Source organism: Haliaeetus leucocephalus, unplaced genomic scaffold (genome assembly GCF_000737465.1).
Source record: "Haliaeetus leucocephalus isolate CR32 unplaced genomic scaffold, Haliaeetus_leucocephalus-4.0 Scaffold101, whole genome shotgun sequence".
In the NCBI taxonomy this organism is placed as follows: Eukaryota; Metazoa; Chordata; class Aves; order Accipitriformes; family Accipitridae; genus Haliaeetus; species Haliaeetus leucocephalus.
Window position 1 is genome coordinate 219,035 of NW_010972537.1, and position 17,305 is coordinate 236,339.

The 17,305-nt window shown below is 44.0% G+C and overlaps 1 protein-coding gene across 2 annotated transcripts in view; it reads right to left on the reverse strand.

Moving 5' to 3' along the window:
* Nucleotides 1-17,296, reverse strand: part of NUAK1 (NUAK family, SNF1-like kinase, 1) — a 49,077-nt gene extending 31,781 nt beyond the window's left edge. The window contains exons 1-2 of one of the 2 annotated variants that reach the window (XM_010585339.1): nucleotides 17,099-17,186; nucleotides 5,884-5,945 (exon numbers count right to left, since the gene is read on the reverse strand). Coding sequence is in view for 1 of the 2 variants with exons in the window: in XM_010585338.1 (XP_010583640.1) it covers nucleotides 17,099-17,287 (189 nt within the window). In the remaining variant the exon portion in view is untranslated. Of the gene's footprint in view, nucleotides 1-5,883; nucleotides 5,946-17,098 lie in introns of both variants that reach the window. The other variant, XM_010585338.1, reaches the window with a different exon arrangement.
* Nucleotides 17,297-17,305: the final 9 nt, after the last annotated feature.

Sequence of the window (17,305 nt, forward strand, 5' to 3'; positions counted from 1 at the left end):
TACGGCTACCTCAGGTTTAATATTCCTTTTCTGATTCTGCTGGACGTAGTTGCTCTTATATCATAAATGATGATTCATCAAGTGAAGAGGAATTAACTAATCACAAACACTAGGCAAGGGGGTTATATCTTCCTTCTAGTTCCCCCTTTATTCACAGAGAAAAATGCCTGTGGAACAAAGTTTTAATGAGCAGTAGAAGGCACCAGATGAACACATTTATGCTGTACATATACAAAGTGGGTGCCAGGAGGAACACGTACAACACCCTTCCTCCACTTCTTTCCTCACCCCCGCATACGGTGCCTGTTAACAGGATTTGTGAGTGCATTTCCTGAGTAACCAGTGCCTTACTGGAAAATTTACATCCCTTCATTGTCTGGTACCCGCTATCCTCAGCTATGTATATGAAGCCTGGCATATTTACACTGTGCATCTTCTGACAAATTTACCTAGCAGACCTTTCTTCATTTAATGCTGAGAATCCTGGCTTCAAGTCATCCTTAGCACCAGATGGATCTTACATCTCTGTATTAATCATTTCAGGACTGATTTACCACTAGGAATAAAAAAAAAAAAAGTATTCATCTGGTTTAGCATAGATCTGATTTCCAATAGCATTTAAAAACACAAGCTAGCAACCTGGTTATTGATTTTTCATAGTGAGGTAGTGAATCTTGAAAACAAGAGGGAAGAAGGGAGGGCTGCAGAATTCAGAAATGGGCAGTCCACTGCTATATGTCAGAAACCTACCAAAAACCTTCTCCCTTCCCAAAATAAAAGGTTTTCATACAGCATTACTGAAGTTCCAAGTCATAGGACTGTTCAGTTTTAGAAGATCCTACAAGTAATCACCATCCCTAGCAATAACAAAGTGTTTCCCATAGTGCTGCCTCAAGTTGCCCCTTCTCACCCCTCCCCGCTGTCCCAATAGCATGCTACCGCAGATCTGCATCCACTTCAATCCTCCCTGATCCACAGTGAATCGAATTTGCCCTGGTAGCAGCAGAGGTTGCAAAGGATTTGCTGAACAACGGAGATCTGACAAGATGAGGTTTAGTAAAGATGTTTGTAGCCATGGCCTGCCAGGATTGGAGTCCAAGGCTGGCAACCTGGGAGAGACCCTGTCACGTGCAGACGTCACCTTCCGTAAGAGTGGGACTGCTTACGTTTTTCCTAATTCACTTCTAAATGTAACTCCATATCCTTCTGAATATCCAAAAATATAATATCTAATACTTTAAAATGTTTGTAACTCAGCCTGCAAAAAAAAGAGGCTTATGATCAAATTCTGAAGGAATTAAAAAAAGACCAAAAAAAATGGCCGAGTTGAAGTTTTGGGGCTGTCATGCACAGATCGATGGAAGACCATCTCTCTTCCAAAGTCTAATAACTCATAAATATCCCATCCAACTACCTTCAAGCTTTCAAGGGAAGTTCATGTTTTGGCACATAAGAAATTATATCTGGAAAGAAACTGGGGTAGGGGATTTCCCCAAGGCAATGGAGGTTCATAACTGTAATTAAAAGAAAAAAAAAATGCTTTATAACCTCAACTATGGATCGTTCCTCCTTAATAGATGTTAACCAGCACTGAATGCCACATTTACTGAAAAGATGAAAACTGCATTTACAGTTAACTTCTGGTGAAGTTGCCAAGCAGATGTTTATTTTTGGCTTCCACATTTACTAAAGCCAAATGCTACACTGAATTGGGATTTCACAAAGTCTAACTGCTTTTCTTCCAGGTTACAATTTTGTTGGAACCAAAAGGGAAAAAAAAAAGGAGGGGAAGAAAAGGCAGGGAAAAAAAGCTGACTTCACTTTTAAGTAGGAAAAAACCTGGTAGCATCCGTTTCTATCATGTCTGTTTATATCATAGTTTAAATAAGGTTAGAATTGTGCAATCATTATTGATCAACTTCCAAAGGCAGCACAGCTCCATCCAGCACATGTGCAAAAGAGGAAAAGTCACTGGAAGCGAATCCTGTGTCAGTCACTCTTTTAACTTCTGCAAGTCTGTGCGCAGACTGTTTAGCACTAATTAAATTACTGGCAAGTCAGGTTAAAGAGGAGTGAAAGAATTCACAAGCCCCAAGTTTACTGTTCTCAGTGTTACATGGGTATTACAGATTCCCCCTCCAAAAACTGGAAGATAGATTTCACATTAATTTTGAGGCCTGATCTCACAGCTACCACAGCTGCTGATGTAATGCAAAATGCTAACCTGGGGCAGCAGAGAGGGACTTTAATTCAATGTTGTTTTTTCATTGTGAATAAGCAGTGAACCACACTGAAGTAATCCTCCGAAGCAGGAGTGCACACTGTTCAAGGCACCAATTTGGGGATGAAATGCAAAACCAAGATCCTGGCTACTTCATTAGAAAAAGCCCTTTATGACTTTCTTAAGAAGAGAGGTATAAAGCCCTGGTGCCTGGATCTAGTTCCAGTTTGAATATGACACAGTCTCCTGTAATTCCTCCCAGTAATTTAAATTGGAAATGCAGTTATTCACACCCTCTAAGCAACTGCTGCAAACTATTGCAATGTGCTGTTAAATAATTGCTAAATAATGGTAACCTCAGCAGTTACCAGAGTCTCTAAAGTGATTTTGCACATGTTTAGGTGAAAGGTGCTATATCAGTGCAAGGCTGTAATTCACATTAAACAAGGAAGGGGGTGGGACATTGTTTAAACTCTTTCTTAGAACTAGTTTTTTCCAAGAAGCCAACTGACAGCACATTTTCATTCATTGGTACGTTCTGCTTGAGGAAGTTGTGGGTAAATAAACATAACTTGGATTATTGTCTCTCTTTAACTAAAGTTTCTGTGAGTTCAGGGAAGCCTTGGAACCACTGAGAACTTTGCACATCTTTACAATGCCTCTTCTCCCACAAATGTGAAGTCACCTGGTATTGTGTGGATCCTTTAATTTTGCTCTCCTGGTTCTGCAGTCCTTCAAAGAAAAAAGGAAGTGCTATTTCACCATGAGAATCACAATAGTACAAGGAAAACTTGGGAAGAGTCTTTCTTCTTTTGAAGAAATGTCAGGCACCGTGACGCTCATTAACACCCAACACCATACTGCTTGACCCCTCAAATTCCTAATTAACCCAGTGGAATTTTGAAGTGTGGAGAGATTTTAAGTTGAGTTTATACAGTTTAGGCTTTTGATTTGTCCTGGTTTTGGCTGGGATAGAGAATTTTCTTTCTAGTAACTGGTATAGTGTTATGTTTTGGATTTAGTATGAGAATAATGTTGGTAACACACTGATGTTTGCTAAGTAGTTTTTATACTAAGTCAAGGATTTTTCAGCTTCTCATGCCCAGCCAGCAAGAAGGCTGGAGGGGCACAAGGAGTTGGGAGGGGACACAGCCAGGGCAGCTGACCCAAACTGGCCAAAGGGGTATTCCGTACCATGGGACATCATGTCCCGTGTCTAAACGGGGGGGAGTTGGCGGGGGGGGGAGGGGGGGGGAGTTGGATCACTGCTTGGGAACTAACTGGGCATCGGTCGGTGAGTGGTGAGCAACTGCACTGCGCATCACTTGTTTTGTATATTGTAATTCTTTTATTATTGTTATTGTTATTACTATTTTCTTCCTTTCTGTCCTATTAAACTCTCTTTATCTCAACCCACAAGTTTTGCTTGGTTTTTTGGTTTTTTTTTTTTTTATTCTCTCCCCCATCCCACTGGGTAGGGGAGAGCGAGCAAGCGGCTGCATGGTGCTTAGTTGCTGGCTGGGGTTAAGTCATGACAGGATTAACATCAATGAGCAGGGATTCATTGCACAAGGATGGTGGGCCACAGAGATTATATTGTGGAAGGCACACAGATGTGTGTAAACGACACAGTTGGAAGGGTTAACGACACAGAACTGTCAGAAGCACCTATATCTAGTATATTTTTCTAAATTGATCTAAGGTGGATCAAAATATAAATGCACTTCCTGGTGGGAATCTAGTGAAGCATAAACCCACATCCTATCTAGAAAAATACTCTTGGGAAACAAAAAGATTGGCAATCGTGTGTATCAAAGCCTCACCCAGGTTATTTTGCTCCAGGGCTTGCAGATCACTTTGCAATATTAAATTTGTTTTTGTAAAAGCACTGCTTCAGTATTACATTGTTCTGCCTGGACATTACCTATTTAATGGTCCCTTTTTGGAAGGGACCGTCCTAGAATTTATGAGGGAACGTGGTGGAATTGCTACAGAGGGAGGAAAGGAGTTTGCTAACATTTCTTCCCCATCCGTCTCTGATTTCGGAGAAATATTTATACCCCTGAAGGTAGGGGAACCTCCTGTTGTTCCCTTCTATTTATTGAAAGTAAATTACCAGGGCCACCCTAATGGCTCAGTGGAGAGACTAACACAGGAACAGGAACACTCTTGCTCCCCGTGGCCAGCTGGGCTTCGAATAGACGTGAGAGGGTAAGGAGTGAATTACGCTTTCCTACAATTAAGTGGCTGGTGATCAAGCAATTTTGCAGCCTTAAACGCATAATTCTAGCTTTCCCTGCTAGAAGAGGAGTTCACAACTGCAGACAGTTGTTACAAGTAGTTATGAGGAGGGTTAACTTTGGAGGGGAGAAACAGCAAAGCAGTTTTTTTCTAGATGGAAAGCTTTTGGCAAAGAACTGCCCCAGACCCTGTGATCTCCAGGACTGTTGCCCCCTTCTTCAACACGCACAAACACCTTTTTTGGCATGTGTTTTGGCCAGTCAGTTGAACAAGGGAGAGTTAGCACTCAGATTTCTGGGATCCCCTTGCCAAAAGCTAAGCTGTTAGGTAGTGCAACAGCAGCAGCGCAGGCTTCCCACTTCACCCTGCCAGTGACCTTCACACAGACTTGGACATACCACCTTCCTCAGAGTGAGGAGCAATTCCCTCTCATGCTGCTCGGTCCAGAAATTCATCTCAGCAAATACCACAAATCATGTCAGACCGAGCAGGACTATTAAAGCAGTGCTGCGCAATGTGAATTGCTGTCCACAAGGGACTGGAGCAAGAGACTGCCTAACCCACTTTGTTTAACTTTTTACTTAAACAATCCTGAAAGGGGAAGCTGCATTGCTACTCTGGAAATTACAACTTTAATCTCATTTGAGCCACACATTCCTCAGTTAAACTGCAGAAATAATTTAAGAACCGACTCCCAAATAAGACATTTTTCAACATTTCCTACATTTCCTGGAAATATATTACCTCTGATGCTGTGAAGTAAAAGCAGGCTTATTAATTTAACCAGGTTAAAGTTCTTCCGGTAGCCCCAATAAACTCTAATGTCAGGCTAATTACATGCATTTCACCAGTTTTGCGTTTTCACATTCCTCAAAGCAGCAACATGCAACACCACTGTAACACTGATCATTTCCAACTCAATCCCACAAAACATTTGCACATATTGCATTCATCGCTCACTCGCGCTGCATTGCCTGTGGCAGGAATCAATAGTGCTTCATTGAAAATAAAGCAAGCTTCGTTTCCCCTTAACAGTAACGGCTTCCTCAAGTTTGCTTTAATGCGCATGCCACAGCTCAGAGGTGCCAACATTTTCTGGGTTGTTTAAACATCGTTTAGAGTTTTGCTGGGCAGATAAGAAGAATAACTTGAGTGTACAGTAAAACAAAGAGATAGCTGTTTGTGCCAAACATTCAGTTTATGGCAATACTTCATAGGAATTATTCCCCATAACAACTGAACTGTCATATCCTACAACTACATCCCAGGCAACCTCCCAGCTGAGCTCACTACGGCTGCTGTCTGATGTGCTCTACATACAAACACCCAGAACTACCCAGATGTTCTCTATGTAAAACATTTGGTTTGAAACATGCAGCGCTTCTTTCCAAAAAGCCATTACATTTGTTTAATGGACTCACACAGTTCAACTAAAATATCCTGGAGCAGACATTTGACTGCAACTCTACTCTACAAGCCCCATCTGCAAAAAGAAAAGAAAGAAAGAAAAAGTAAATGAGAATGCTTTACATGATTTACGCTGTCTTTATGATCAGCCAGTTCATAAAATACAAGCTCTGCTCTACAGACAATAACACAAATCACTTTCAAGTGTATTGTTTAGTCCTTGCCTGTGTTAAACAAATATTTCAATTGAAACAAAGGGCCGAACTCTACTCTTCAGTTTACAACACTGTTAATGTAACTGAGAGCAGCATTTTACCCACGGACATCACAGGGGATGCAATTTTTTTGTTTTACGCTTGGAGTGAGTGAGTAATGACATCCAATAATGATAGCCAGTTACATTCACTGCTGCAGAGTTTTCCTTTCATCCAAGAAAAGCTGGAAGGAGGTTAAAGTACAGCATGAAATCCTTCTCCCTGATGAATTCCTCGCGAGCAATGAGCAACCCACAATGAGGCATTTCACAGGTCCCATTAGACCACATTTTCATCATGAAACGCCAGACAGGATGGGAGAATACATTTGTTTTATCAAAACAGAGAGGCGGGTAGAAAACTCTCCAACTGTACACAGAAAAAAACCCTGTTGTTGAAAAAGACAGCTAGTTCCTGGCCTGGATGTAAATGCACTGCACGGTCTAGCTGAAGGCCCTTGTTCCTCCCAGGTTGTGAGGACACAACGGTGACCAAGTGGTACCAACTGGTCATCAGCAGCGGTACGCAGTAGCGACCAGGCTCCAAGACACAAGAGCTAGCAGGCTTTTGACAAATTGGCACCATCCCTTCAAAGTTTGCCTACAGCCATGAAAGAGGACATTCACTTCACGAACGACCTTCTTGAGATGGTTACACCCATCGGCCCAGCGCTGGAGCTGTGGTCGACCTCAGCTCTCCCCACGGCTCTGCCACAGACTTTCCCAATGAACCTCGGGGAAACCCCTCACCCCCTGGGTGCCCGAAACAGAGCCGTGACAACCGGCTCCTACAGGGCACGGAGCTTAAACCCACAGATCATCCTTTCGTTATTTCACCTCATTTCGGCACCCCGAAGAGAATAAACGTGACAAGGAAAGGAGCGTGAAGGACGCTACGCCTCACATATAGGCCTGCTTAAAAATGTGCCTTCCCGAGAGGGCAATGTGGACGCCTCTCAGTTGTATCCCCACACAGGTCAGCTAAGCCCGTATCGCCTCCAGCAGGTATTTTACTGCCATTTTCATCTTGCGCCGGAGCACAGCTTTCTCACGCTCCAGGCCACACGGCATTAGAACGTGCACCAGCTGGGAAGGTTGCGGGCTCCCCTCTTCTCCTCCCAAAGGCTTTTCTTTCCCCCATGCCAAAACAACGACCCGCAGCATGGCCCTGCTGAAACCGCCGCCGAGCACGGCGCTGCACCGGCCACCTCAGGGACTGGCTGGCCTTTGCTTCTCCTTCCTGAGCCAAACTCCACTGGGGAAGCGATGAGATTTGATTTGCACAGAGTGCGATGGCAAAAAGATGCAAATAAATGACAGCTCTAAACACGTGCCTCGGGAGCTGTTTTTTTAAAAAAAAAAAGCTTCTCTGTCTTCCCGTCAAACGTGTGTGCAAAAGACTTAATCTTTTTGCATCAATGACAAAAACTGCAACAAAATACCGTTTAAGAAAAAGGAACATTTGTTTAGTTACCCCATGGCTCAAACAGGTATTTTTATCCAACCCTCATCGCTACCTTTTGTGATCAAAAAAATATTCACACTCTCTTTTAAATAACACTTGTACCTCAAAAAGAAGGAGATACCATTCACCATCAGGCATTCCGTGGAGATTAGAAATTGTAGCAGAGATGAAATGCCTTTCTGTGTACAGGAAACATGATACGGAGGCTTTGAGATCTCCACCGACAGCAGGACCCGAATCTTTCTGATCTACCCATGAATGGCTAAATTTAGTCTCCAAACTTGGCATGGTATTTTTTCACAGGAACAATGGATTTCTTTTTTTTTTTTTAAGCCTAATATCCCTTAACTAGTGTCTTTATTCCAAGGCAGTAGTGCTCAAGCCCAAATACGCTGATTCAGCTCCTCGGCACAGCAAGACATTAGGATAATTGCAAGTCCCTCAAGCCGCCAGACCTCAGAACAAAGACACTCGGCTCCTCCAGCCTCTCTGCTTAAGTCGTCCCACATGCCGGCCGCTGGGCCAGGGCAGCCGAGGGGCTCTGGGATTACCACAGGCCGACGTCCCCGGGGAAGGCGAGGCATCAGGGACGGAGCAGCCCGCCCAGCACCGATGCTTCCTCACAGAGGCAGCCAGCCCCACACGAGGCATAAAAGACAACCGCCCCCCTTCACCAGGGCGGCATTCCTGGGGACCCAAGGGCAAAGGGCCTTGGGCGCCATGTTGGAGGTGTGGCGGAGGTGAGGCGGGAAACGCCAGCAGGGAAAGGGGAAGGCCAAGGAGGCACCCAGAAATTAACAGTTACATTGGCCATATGCTAACCTAAGCAACCTCAGCTATCTTCTTAATACTTACAAACCACAAGACCTGCGTTTATTTTGTGATTTTGCATTCACCTACAACCGGCCGGGATGGTTTCGAACATGCCAGCCATGCCAACCCCTTTTCCCATAGCTGCTGTGTGGCTGTTTGTGGGGTTTTTTTTTAAATGAAGGGAACCACCCATTTAAGTATTTTATTATTTTCCTCCATCGGTAAGAACAGAGCCTTAAAAAATTCACACTTGAGCAAGACCCAGGACTTGCATCCTGTCATGGGCCAGTGGCAGCTTTTAAGGACTGATGTCCTGTAAGCCACCAGAGCTAGAAGAAAATCCCATCTGCCTTTGGAGAGTTAGGGAACACTAAGCATTTATACCACGCAATAGTTTAACAGACCGAATTGAGGGCTGGTCCATAGTCTTTAGTTCAAAATATAAAAAATACTGAGCTCAGATGAGAGTACTAAAACAGCGCAAGAGGAAGGGACGGCTACAATCCTCCACCCTCCCCTCTTTGCAACATGCAGCAAAGGTTACGGGAGGGCCTCTGCATCTATTGAACATCTGGCATTTTTGGTGTGGGTCCAGGATGTTTGATGGGTATGGCCAGACACCGTGCGCTCACGGAGTATCTCACCCAGCCCCCTAGTGTTCAAAGGTCTAGGATCCCCTAATTTATACAACATACTATGTTGCCTGTGAAGACATGGTGATAAATATATTCTGTTTAAAAGCAGATACTTCTCAAATCATAACTTGCAGATGCTCAAAGTCTTTCATGTGGGTAAGACAAATGAGAGCCATAGAGACTGATTTTGTAGCCAGGGAGTACAGGAAGCAACAGCAGGAGAACACTATTGAAAGCCTGGATACACTTATGGCTTTAATGAATTGGTCATCAAATATAACAACGCACATGTGCAGTTTTTACCTTGCTTTGTAGTTCGCTCCCCACCCCCCACCAGCTATTCCCCATATATCTAGCAAAGTGGAAATTATTTTGAGTTTAGTTTATTAAATGGACGCACATGGTACTCGCATCTGCTGGAAGATATTTGAGGGAAACACTGACAAATATCATTTGCATATTTAGTCAGAAACCTTTTCATCTGAGACATTTCCTCTGACATACCAACTATCCCAAGTACATCAACCCATCAGGGCTAACGACAAGAGTTTTTTCTCTAGGTGTCCAGTGCATGCCTGAGCGATTTATGGACAAATCCTGACTTAAGCAGCAGGCAAGAAGAGGCAGGATCTATACTCTCTGTAGGTCAGAGATTCCCACACCAACACACCCATCACCGGTGGCATGCAAACCATCAAAACCGTATGCCAGAGCTGGGCACTGGCAGCAGCCTCCACCCCTGCCCAGGTGAGGAGCAGGGTTCTGCCGAGGCTCTGGCCACTCTGCGCAGAGGAGGAGTTGGCAGTTGCCATCGTCGCTTCTTGCCATCTATGCTGCAAGGCCCTATCCCACCCCAAGCCCAGAGACAAACCTGTGCTTCTGTCTTCAGAGCATCGTCCAGGGCTGCGGCAGAAAACATATGGTTTGGTCCCACTTTACGCAGGAAGAACACGCAAGACTACAGTGAGAACCACAGTGTCCTGCTGAGAGGAGCATGATCGTACAGTAAGAGGAGATGCTTTGGCATCAGCATCCTGGTTCGCGTAGACAGAGGGTACAAAAGCGTGGTACAGGAGGCGGAGACCCAAACGAGGAAGATGCCCACATCAAAGCAAAGGTCAGCAGCCAATTTCCGACTCCCTGGTATGTGGGCTTTGGAAACACATCCCACATGCTTTGCATTTGGATTACCATGGCTGTACACACACTGACCTGCCAGTGTTCAAGGCTGATATACCTGGAACTGGTTTTCAGCCCACATTCGGCGTTCTTCCTTGGCACTGTCATGACCACCACGTGCCTCCTTCCAATTCCTCATTCCAGCAAAGACTCTCCAGTTATTTATTTACCAGACAAAACACAGACTAACTACAATTACAGTTCTGCAAAGAATAAACAATTGCTCACAAGAACTGCACATACCACACAGTTTTATTCAACATGTATGACCCCAAACTACAATATATACAATAATTGCCTCCACATGGCAAATCCACATTGCGGTTCTTAAAAAATAATAATAATTTTTAGAACACATGCCACCAAAAAACACAGTATATTTTAGCCATATCTAATGAAAGACTTTGTACAAGCAATTTCCATTCTGTTGTGTTCTCTAGCATATGGTGCTGTGAAACCATTTGTAATAACGCTTAGGCATTTTATAGTGTTTTTAGCTGAAAGCTGCATTATAAACATTGGCTCAAATTCTGTTGTGAATTTCACGTTTAGAGGGATCACACTAGGTATGTATGAGGCCAAAATGCGCCCCATTAATTAGTCTAACTTCCTTATATTAAGTAGTATCCCTTCAGAAAGGGATACACTGAGACACAGAAAAGTTAATTGACCTGCTCAAAATTGTTCAATCCAACACGGGGGGCTGGGGAAAGAAGCAACAGTCTCAATAGTCTCTCAGACACTTTTCATTTCTTCACCTGGAAGAGAGTCCAACATCATCGAAGGAATATCACTTGATGTCCACTCAAAGCTCAGAAAGAACATGCTGTTCTTTAATTTGGTAAAAGATTTGACAAGCTAACATATTCAGACAACCCCTTACTGGCTAGTCATTAATTCAGACTTTCATATCACTGAACCATACTCCCCTGAACAAATCTGCTTCTCCAACAAGAATTCTCAGTGCAGAAAATAAGTATTTTGTACTAGTGCCTTTCCCCTAATGACCTGCACGCTGTAATCAGTTATTTCTGTCTGCAGCCCCTGACGTTCAGGTCTTCTTTGGCATTTCAGTTATAGAAGTGTTTATGTGAAGACTGTAGTAATTTATACAACCAGGTAGTAACTCCTATTCTAATAAGTCCACAATATTGACTGTGAATTACATTAGGTTAAATCCAGTGGGTTTTTTTTCTTTTTCCTTTTTTTAAACCAGAGTCTCAGAACACATCTAATAATTACGGGTGGAACAAATAACAAATTAACAGCAAAACTATTTTCAAGCCCACATACTCTTTCCAACTTCTATTCATTTGAGATCTAGAATTTCTATGTGTGCTTTGGTACAATTTTTACAGAGAATGACCTGAGTTTCACTAACACGCCTTCAGCACCATGAAAACATTGTCCAGATCTAGTCACATTTTGAGTCCCTAAAAGAACGCAGTTTGCAAATCTTAAATAAATAAATAAGGTTTTGGTCATACATTTTGCAAGAATCCCTCTTCCACTGAGGAACCTCTGGCCCCACGTAAGTGTTGCATGGCAGAAGAGGTGTACGCAGCACGCACCACAGGCTGCACAGATCCTGCCTGCAGCTACCAGCTTGGAAGCAGGGAGCAAGGCAGCGCTCTCTGAGCGGGTCACAGCGCTGGCACACAGAACAAAGCGAGAGGCAGCAGCGCGAGCGGAGTACAAAAGGGCCAGGAATGGAGACCGAAGCTGAACGTCACACAGGGACAAAAGCCTAGGGTAAAGAGAGAGCCCAGGAGGAAGGAGAGACCGAGCTCTGCAGAAGGCTGTCATCCATAGGACCCTGATGTTACGTACTCCATATGTCTGGAAAAATCAGGTATTACGTGGTGCACTCAAAACTTCTGATGATTTTGGCTTTAATGGCAAGTTTTTCTTTCTCATGTATAAAACGGGGTAGTGATACAAGCCATTGTTACTATTATTCAAGTGTATTATCATAGCTGTGGAAGCCACATTCACAAATCGGGATCCTGCTGTGCAAAGGACTGTACAAGCACTTCACATCACAGCAGTGTTGTGTAGATACTTCCACCGGTGTCTGCAATAAAGGAAGATATCTTAACAAGGACACCAAGGAACTAAAAAAAAAAAAACCAAAAAAACCCAACCCAGTTCTGCAACAGATTTGGACATTATCCTGCTGAAGATGCACACTGAGCGATCAAGATAAAAATCAATACTAAGTATTGACCCAGGTGCTAACTGAAGCAGAAGTTCTCAGGAAAAAAATGGAAATATAACAAGTCATTAAAGATAAGAGAATTCACATGCATAAGAGGGAAGAGAGGGATACCGACGTTTTCTACGATATCAGCAATGCAGACAAGAGAATTGGGACAAACATCCCACCTGGCTTTCACTGTCCTCAGTGACCCACAAGCATGCTTTTATCTTGTTATTTGGAACCCTTAAAAACCACACCGCAAACAAACGCTTGTGTGGCCAACAAGGCCTTAATTACTGACATGACAGAGTTGTCATTGCTGGTATTCATGTTTTGGTTTTGTCACGATACAGAGAAATACAATCAGCAAAGCAAAGGTCCTCCTTTCATATAATCTGTTGCTGTTTCAGGGTTTCAAAAACCCTCTGCGAGTCTCCAAAAGCATCATGAAGCAGAGCTGTTTCAAAGTGAAGATTTTCACTGGAGTTGCAACTAAAAATATTTCCGTTGCTCTAAAGTTTGGGGGGGGCGGGGGTGTTACAAGATTTTAATTCGGAAACCAATTTCATTTCGCAACATCCTTCTACCTGCACTTCTATGCAAAAGAATAAATAACAAGCACTACCACACATAACACGCCTGCACAAATATGCACCGCACGCCTGTTTTCCATGTTGGGCTGCAGCTTGTCATCAATTCCCAAAATAATTAGCTTTCTGGAGGAACAGCTGGAGGAGAATAGTGCTTCCTCCACCTGCTGGTGAGGAGGAGGAAAAGATGTCCTAGCTCTCAGGCAGAGAGAGGGAGGAGAAGGCAGAGGGGAGGCCCTTGCAGCTACTCCCCATTGCCTCTCAAGTGCAGCCTAAGGAGAGAAAGGGAGAAAAGCTCCTGGCTTTTGCAAACGGCAAAATCTCTCCTGAGGACAGATGGTAACTGAAAGGAAGCACAGATAATAAAGGGTGCTTCATGAGAAGCATGGTTATAATAAGAAGCTGGTTATAATAACCAACCAGCAACGTTAGCATGGTCCGGGTCCAGCGGTGGCAGGGAGAGCAAATGACTCCCAGCAGAACACCTCGCAGGAGAGCACCCACGGGGAGCTGTAAACCGGCCAGGGTACCAAAGCCCTGGGTTACGCTCTGCTGGGAGTGCTCCAGGCAGCCTAACAAGATTTAGCTGGTGTCTTCCATCTTTCAGAGCTACATGCTCCTTTACTAACATTAATTTAATCAATATTAATGCAATTTTTGTATCCAGGCATTGCTTTCTGTATAATGTCAGGAAAAGACAGATAACAAGACTGAAAATGCCCATCTGTAATTTAAAGTTGTATTATAGGGAGTATTTACTCTAGTGGCATCATCTACTCAAAGAAGCATCTACCATCTTCATGCACCATGCATGGGATCGGCCAGAGGTGGTCAAAACACAGCTTATCTAAAGCTGACATAAGAGTAGCTGTGGATTTCTTGGCTAACAAACATTGAATACATAACATGAACAAAAGCTCAGTTCTTTGGTTTAATGTGCAAGATGACAAGTGGAGAAAACACCCACAGAAATGTCAACATGAGTGTTACCTCACAGGCTTGCGATATCATCTCTTCATCCTTACACTTACTAACAGGTGCCTTAATTTAAAATATCATAAGTTACACAGTGTATACTGGGCCAATACTAATGAAGGAAATCTTGCTGGCAAAACTAAACACCTCATACGTCATGTAGCGGGCAATATTTTAACTGCTTCGTGCAGTATTACTGTCTGTAGTCGCTGTGGTAACTAATACACAAATTCTCATAAGTTGTTTCCAATAACAAACTAAGTGTATCATACAATCTACCCTGGAGCTTTATGGCAGGAAGCTTTATGATCACGTTCCACTGAGTTAAGAGGAAAGACAAAGAAAACATAACAATTTGAATAAACCTGCAACCTGTTAATAAGTGCCAAATACTACTTGCATTCAAGTCAACAGAAATCCTGCTATTGATTTCCAATGGCACAGGACTAAAGCACATCTGTACCTTGGATCGAGCGGCCTTCTCATCTTGGTTTTACTTCATTAACTCAAATCTGCCAATTTCTGTTTCACTCCTGAGCTCTCTATTTATACAGATGACGACAAATCCAAAGTTCACGCTTCATATTAAAAGCCTGGCTAATCACGCAAATATCTTTATGAAGTGCCATACAGCTAAAGAGATTGTTAATGGACCAGAGAAGCGGAAAGGCCAAATAGGAGAATCACTTGGACAAGGCTGATGACTGGGAACGCAATGCCGCTGCCGAGGTCCAGCTTTGCAATCTGTTACCATACAGCTTCAAATACCTGCTTACCACTAAGTAAAGAAAAAGACGATTAGCTAAACCAGTAGCAGAACAGGAAGCAAACAGACTGGACTAGAGCGACCTTGGGAGTCTCGCTACCTAGCTGCCAGCTGCGAGATGATTTGCACTGGGCATGGTGCAAGAGATGGTGGGGGCTGCATCGCTCGCTCTGTGCATCCCCTGCTGGACACACGGCGGCATCCAGTCCAACCTGCTCACGAACGCTGCAAATGCTGGGCGCTAATAAGAACTGAAGAAAGGGAAGAGAAAGGGGGGGACTGAAGGCAAACTCTGCCCCTCTCTGATCAGTCATCCTGTCGGTGCTCTCGTCTCACCCGTGGAAAGCAATCGGGGTTCACTGCAACAGCCAGACAAGGGAACTGTCAGAAAACAAGAAGCGTTTTCCATTCACTTAGGTCTGGCTGGATTGCTGACAACTAGCTTTTATTCTGTAAGCAGACAAAGTGTGGATATTTTACATACACTCACAGATGTTAAAGTTCAAACAGACACGTTACACCAGAACTCGCCTGCAGACTGGTTAATAATTATGAAGTGCCACACGCCAACGCTTGTATTACTACAGTATAAAACTCACACCCCGGTATTTGTTTAGCTTCTACAGACCAGCTGATGGAGAAAGTGTAACATTTTTATTGCATTTAAGATTGCATGGGTATTCTTATTTTCACCCTCTCCATTTCAAGATGGCATTAGCCATATAAATTGAGTTCAGACTGTATCATCTAAGTATCCTTAGCTGTGTAGCTGAAGTGCTTGACAGTTAGCAAAATACAGAAAGACCTGGTGCGTTGTTAACTTGAAGGAGATACACATCCACGCTACAACCTTTCGTCTGAGAGGGCCCTTCCCAAAACCAAATCTCATTAACAATACGGTCACCTTTTCTTTTTCAATTGATGAAGTCTTTTAAAAAAAGGTGTTTTCGATGTATTTGCTTATTTACTATATTTTGTAATGCCAGTCAAAAATAATCAAGTTACAAAATAATAGTTAGTATATAACATAGCCCTGGAGCTTTTGTTAGCCTGAAATTGTAAAACAGCCAAGACAGCAAACTTTAAAAATCATGGACTGGGAGTGAGCATGTGCAGAGATGTCCATCTCTGGTTTCTCTTTAGCCAGCCTCCAAATGAGCTAATAAACTGAAAGCATACATGATATGACTCTACAACTTGGCTGAAACTCTCATTTTCACTGTCGACACAAAGATATTTAGTTGCAAAGTAAGTGTCCCTTATTAAAGCCATGGCATCTGCAATTCCATTTTCTGTTTTACAGTTGCTTCTGCCTCTGGGTGCGCGTTGAGCTTCCAGGCAACCGAAAGGGAAAGATAAATGAGACAAAACCTGTAACGTCACTAGGGAAATGTCTTGCTTTTAGATGAAGTCCAGTGAAAATTCAATTAGTCTACTTCATAGGAAAAGCAGTATTAAGACCTCTTTAGAAAGCCACCTATTTCTCTGGGCAGTCTTTAATGCAACGCCTGCCTCTCATTCTTTCACCCTCTGTTAATAGTTATGTATTTTGGGGAAGGAAAAATGACAATAACTCTGACTAATGTGTACATTTCTTCAATTGCATTTCTGCACCCTGCTGGAGCACTGTACCAATGAGGAAATGCTGAAGCTGAGTTATTGCTGGACAACCTCCGGGCTGCTTGAAGTCTCAAGCCAGCCGGCACCGCTGAGCGGTGAAACGGATCGTAAAAACCAATGGGGCTGGGTTGCAGTCCCTGCAATTTTTTTAGGTGTCAGCAAAGTTCAGGTCTCAAAAGTATGACTGAATCACGGCATTTTTAACCGGAAAACCAATGTTTGCCCTTCTGACAGGACTTTGTGAGCAGTTTTGGCTAGCCAGGGGATGTGACAGGTTTCGCTAAACCATGAGTTTCCAGTGGGGAAAGAATAACTGTTCACAGCGGACCCGCACGTAAAACCAAAACAAAAACAATAAGCCACCCCATTTTTCCAATAACAACACATCCTTTTAAATCATACCGATGCGTTTCTACAATACCACCACTCCTCCCCCCAAAAAAAACTTTCTCTATAGGATTTGCATTCCAAACAAAGCCCTAGACCCAAGCGACCGCAGGGACGGGTGGGATGCTGACCCGCTCCCCGGTGCGGGAGCAGACCCGGGCCCCCGTGGGCTACCGGCCACGCCGGGCTCCTGCCTCACCGAGACGGGCCACCCCCACCCACGGACGGCTCTCCCGCCTAACGGGTCCCTGAGGGGATGCACCCAGCCGGCTCCCTTCTGAAGAAAAATGACATAAACGTCTCTATCAAATAAAAAGGCAAAGAGCAGCCCCTCCGCCCGCCTTACCACTCTGCCAGAAAACCTCTCGATGGCCCGCTTGACTTTGCCATAGGTGCCTTTGCCCAAGGTCTCCTGCAGCTCGTAGCGATGCTTCAGGTTGTGCTTGTGGTGATGCCGCTTCACCCCCTGCTGCTTCCTCGCCGCCGTCGCCGCCGTTACCTCCGGGGACGGAGCCTCCCCGAGCGGCTCCTCCATGGCCGCTGCCGCCGCTTC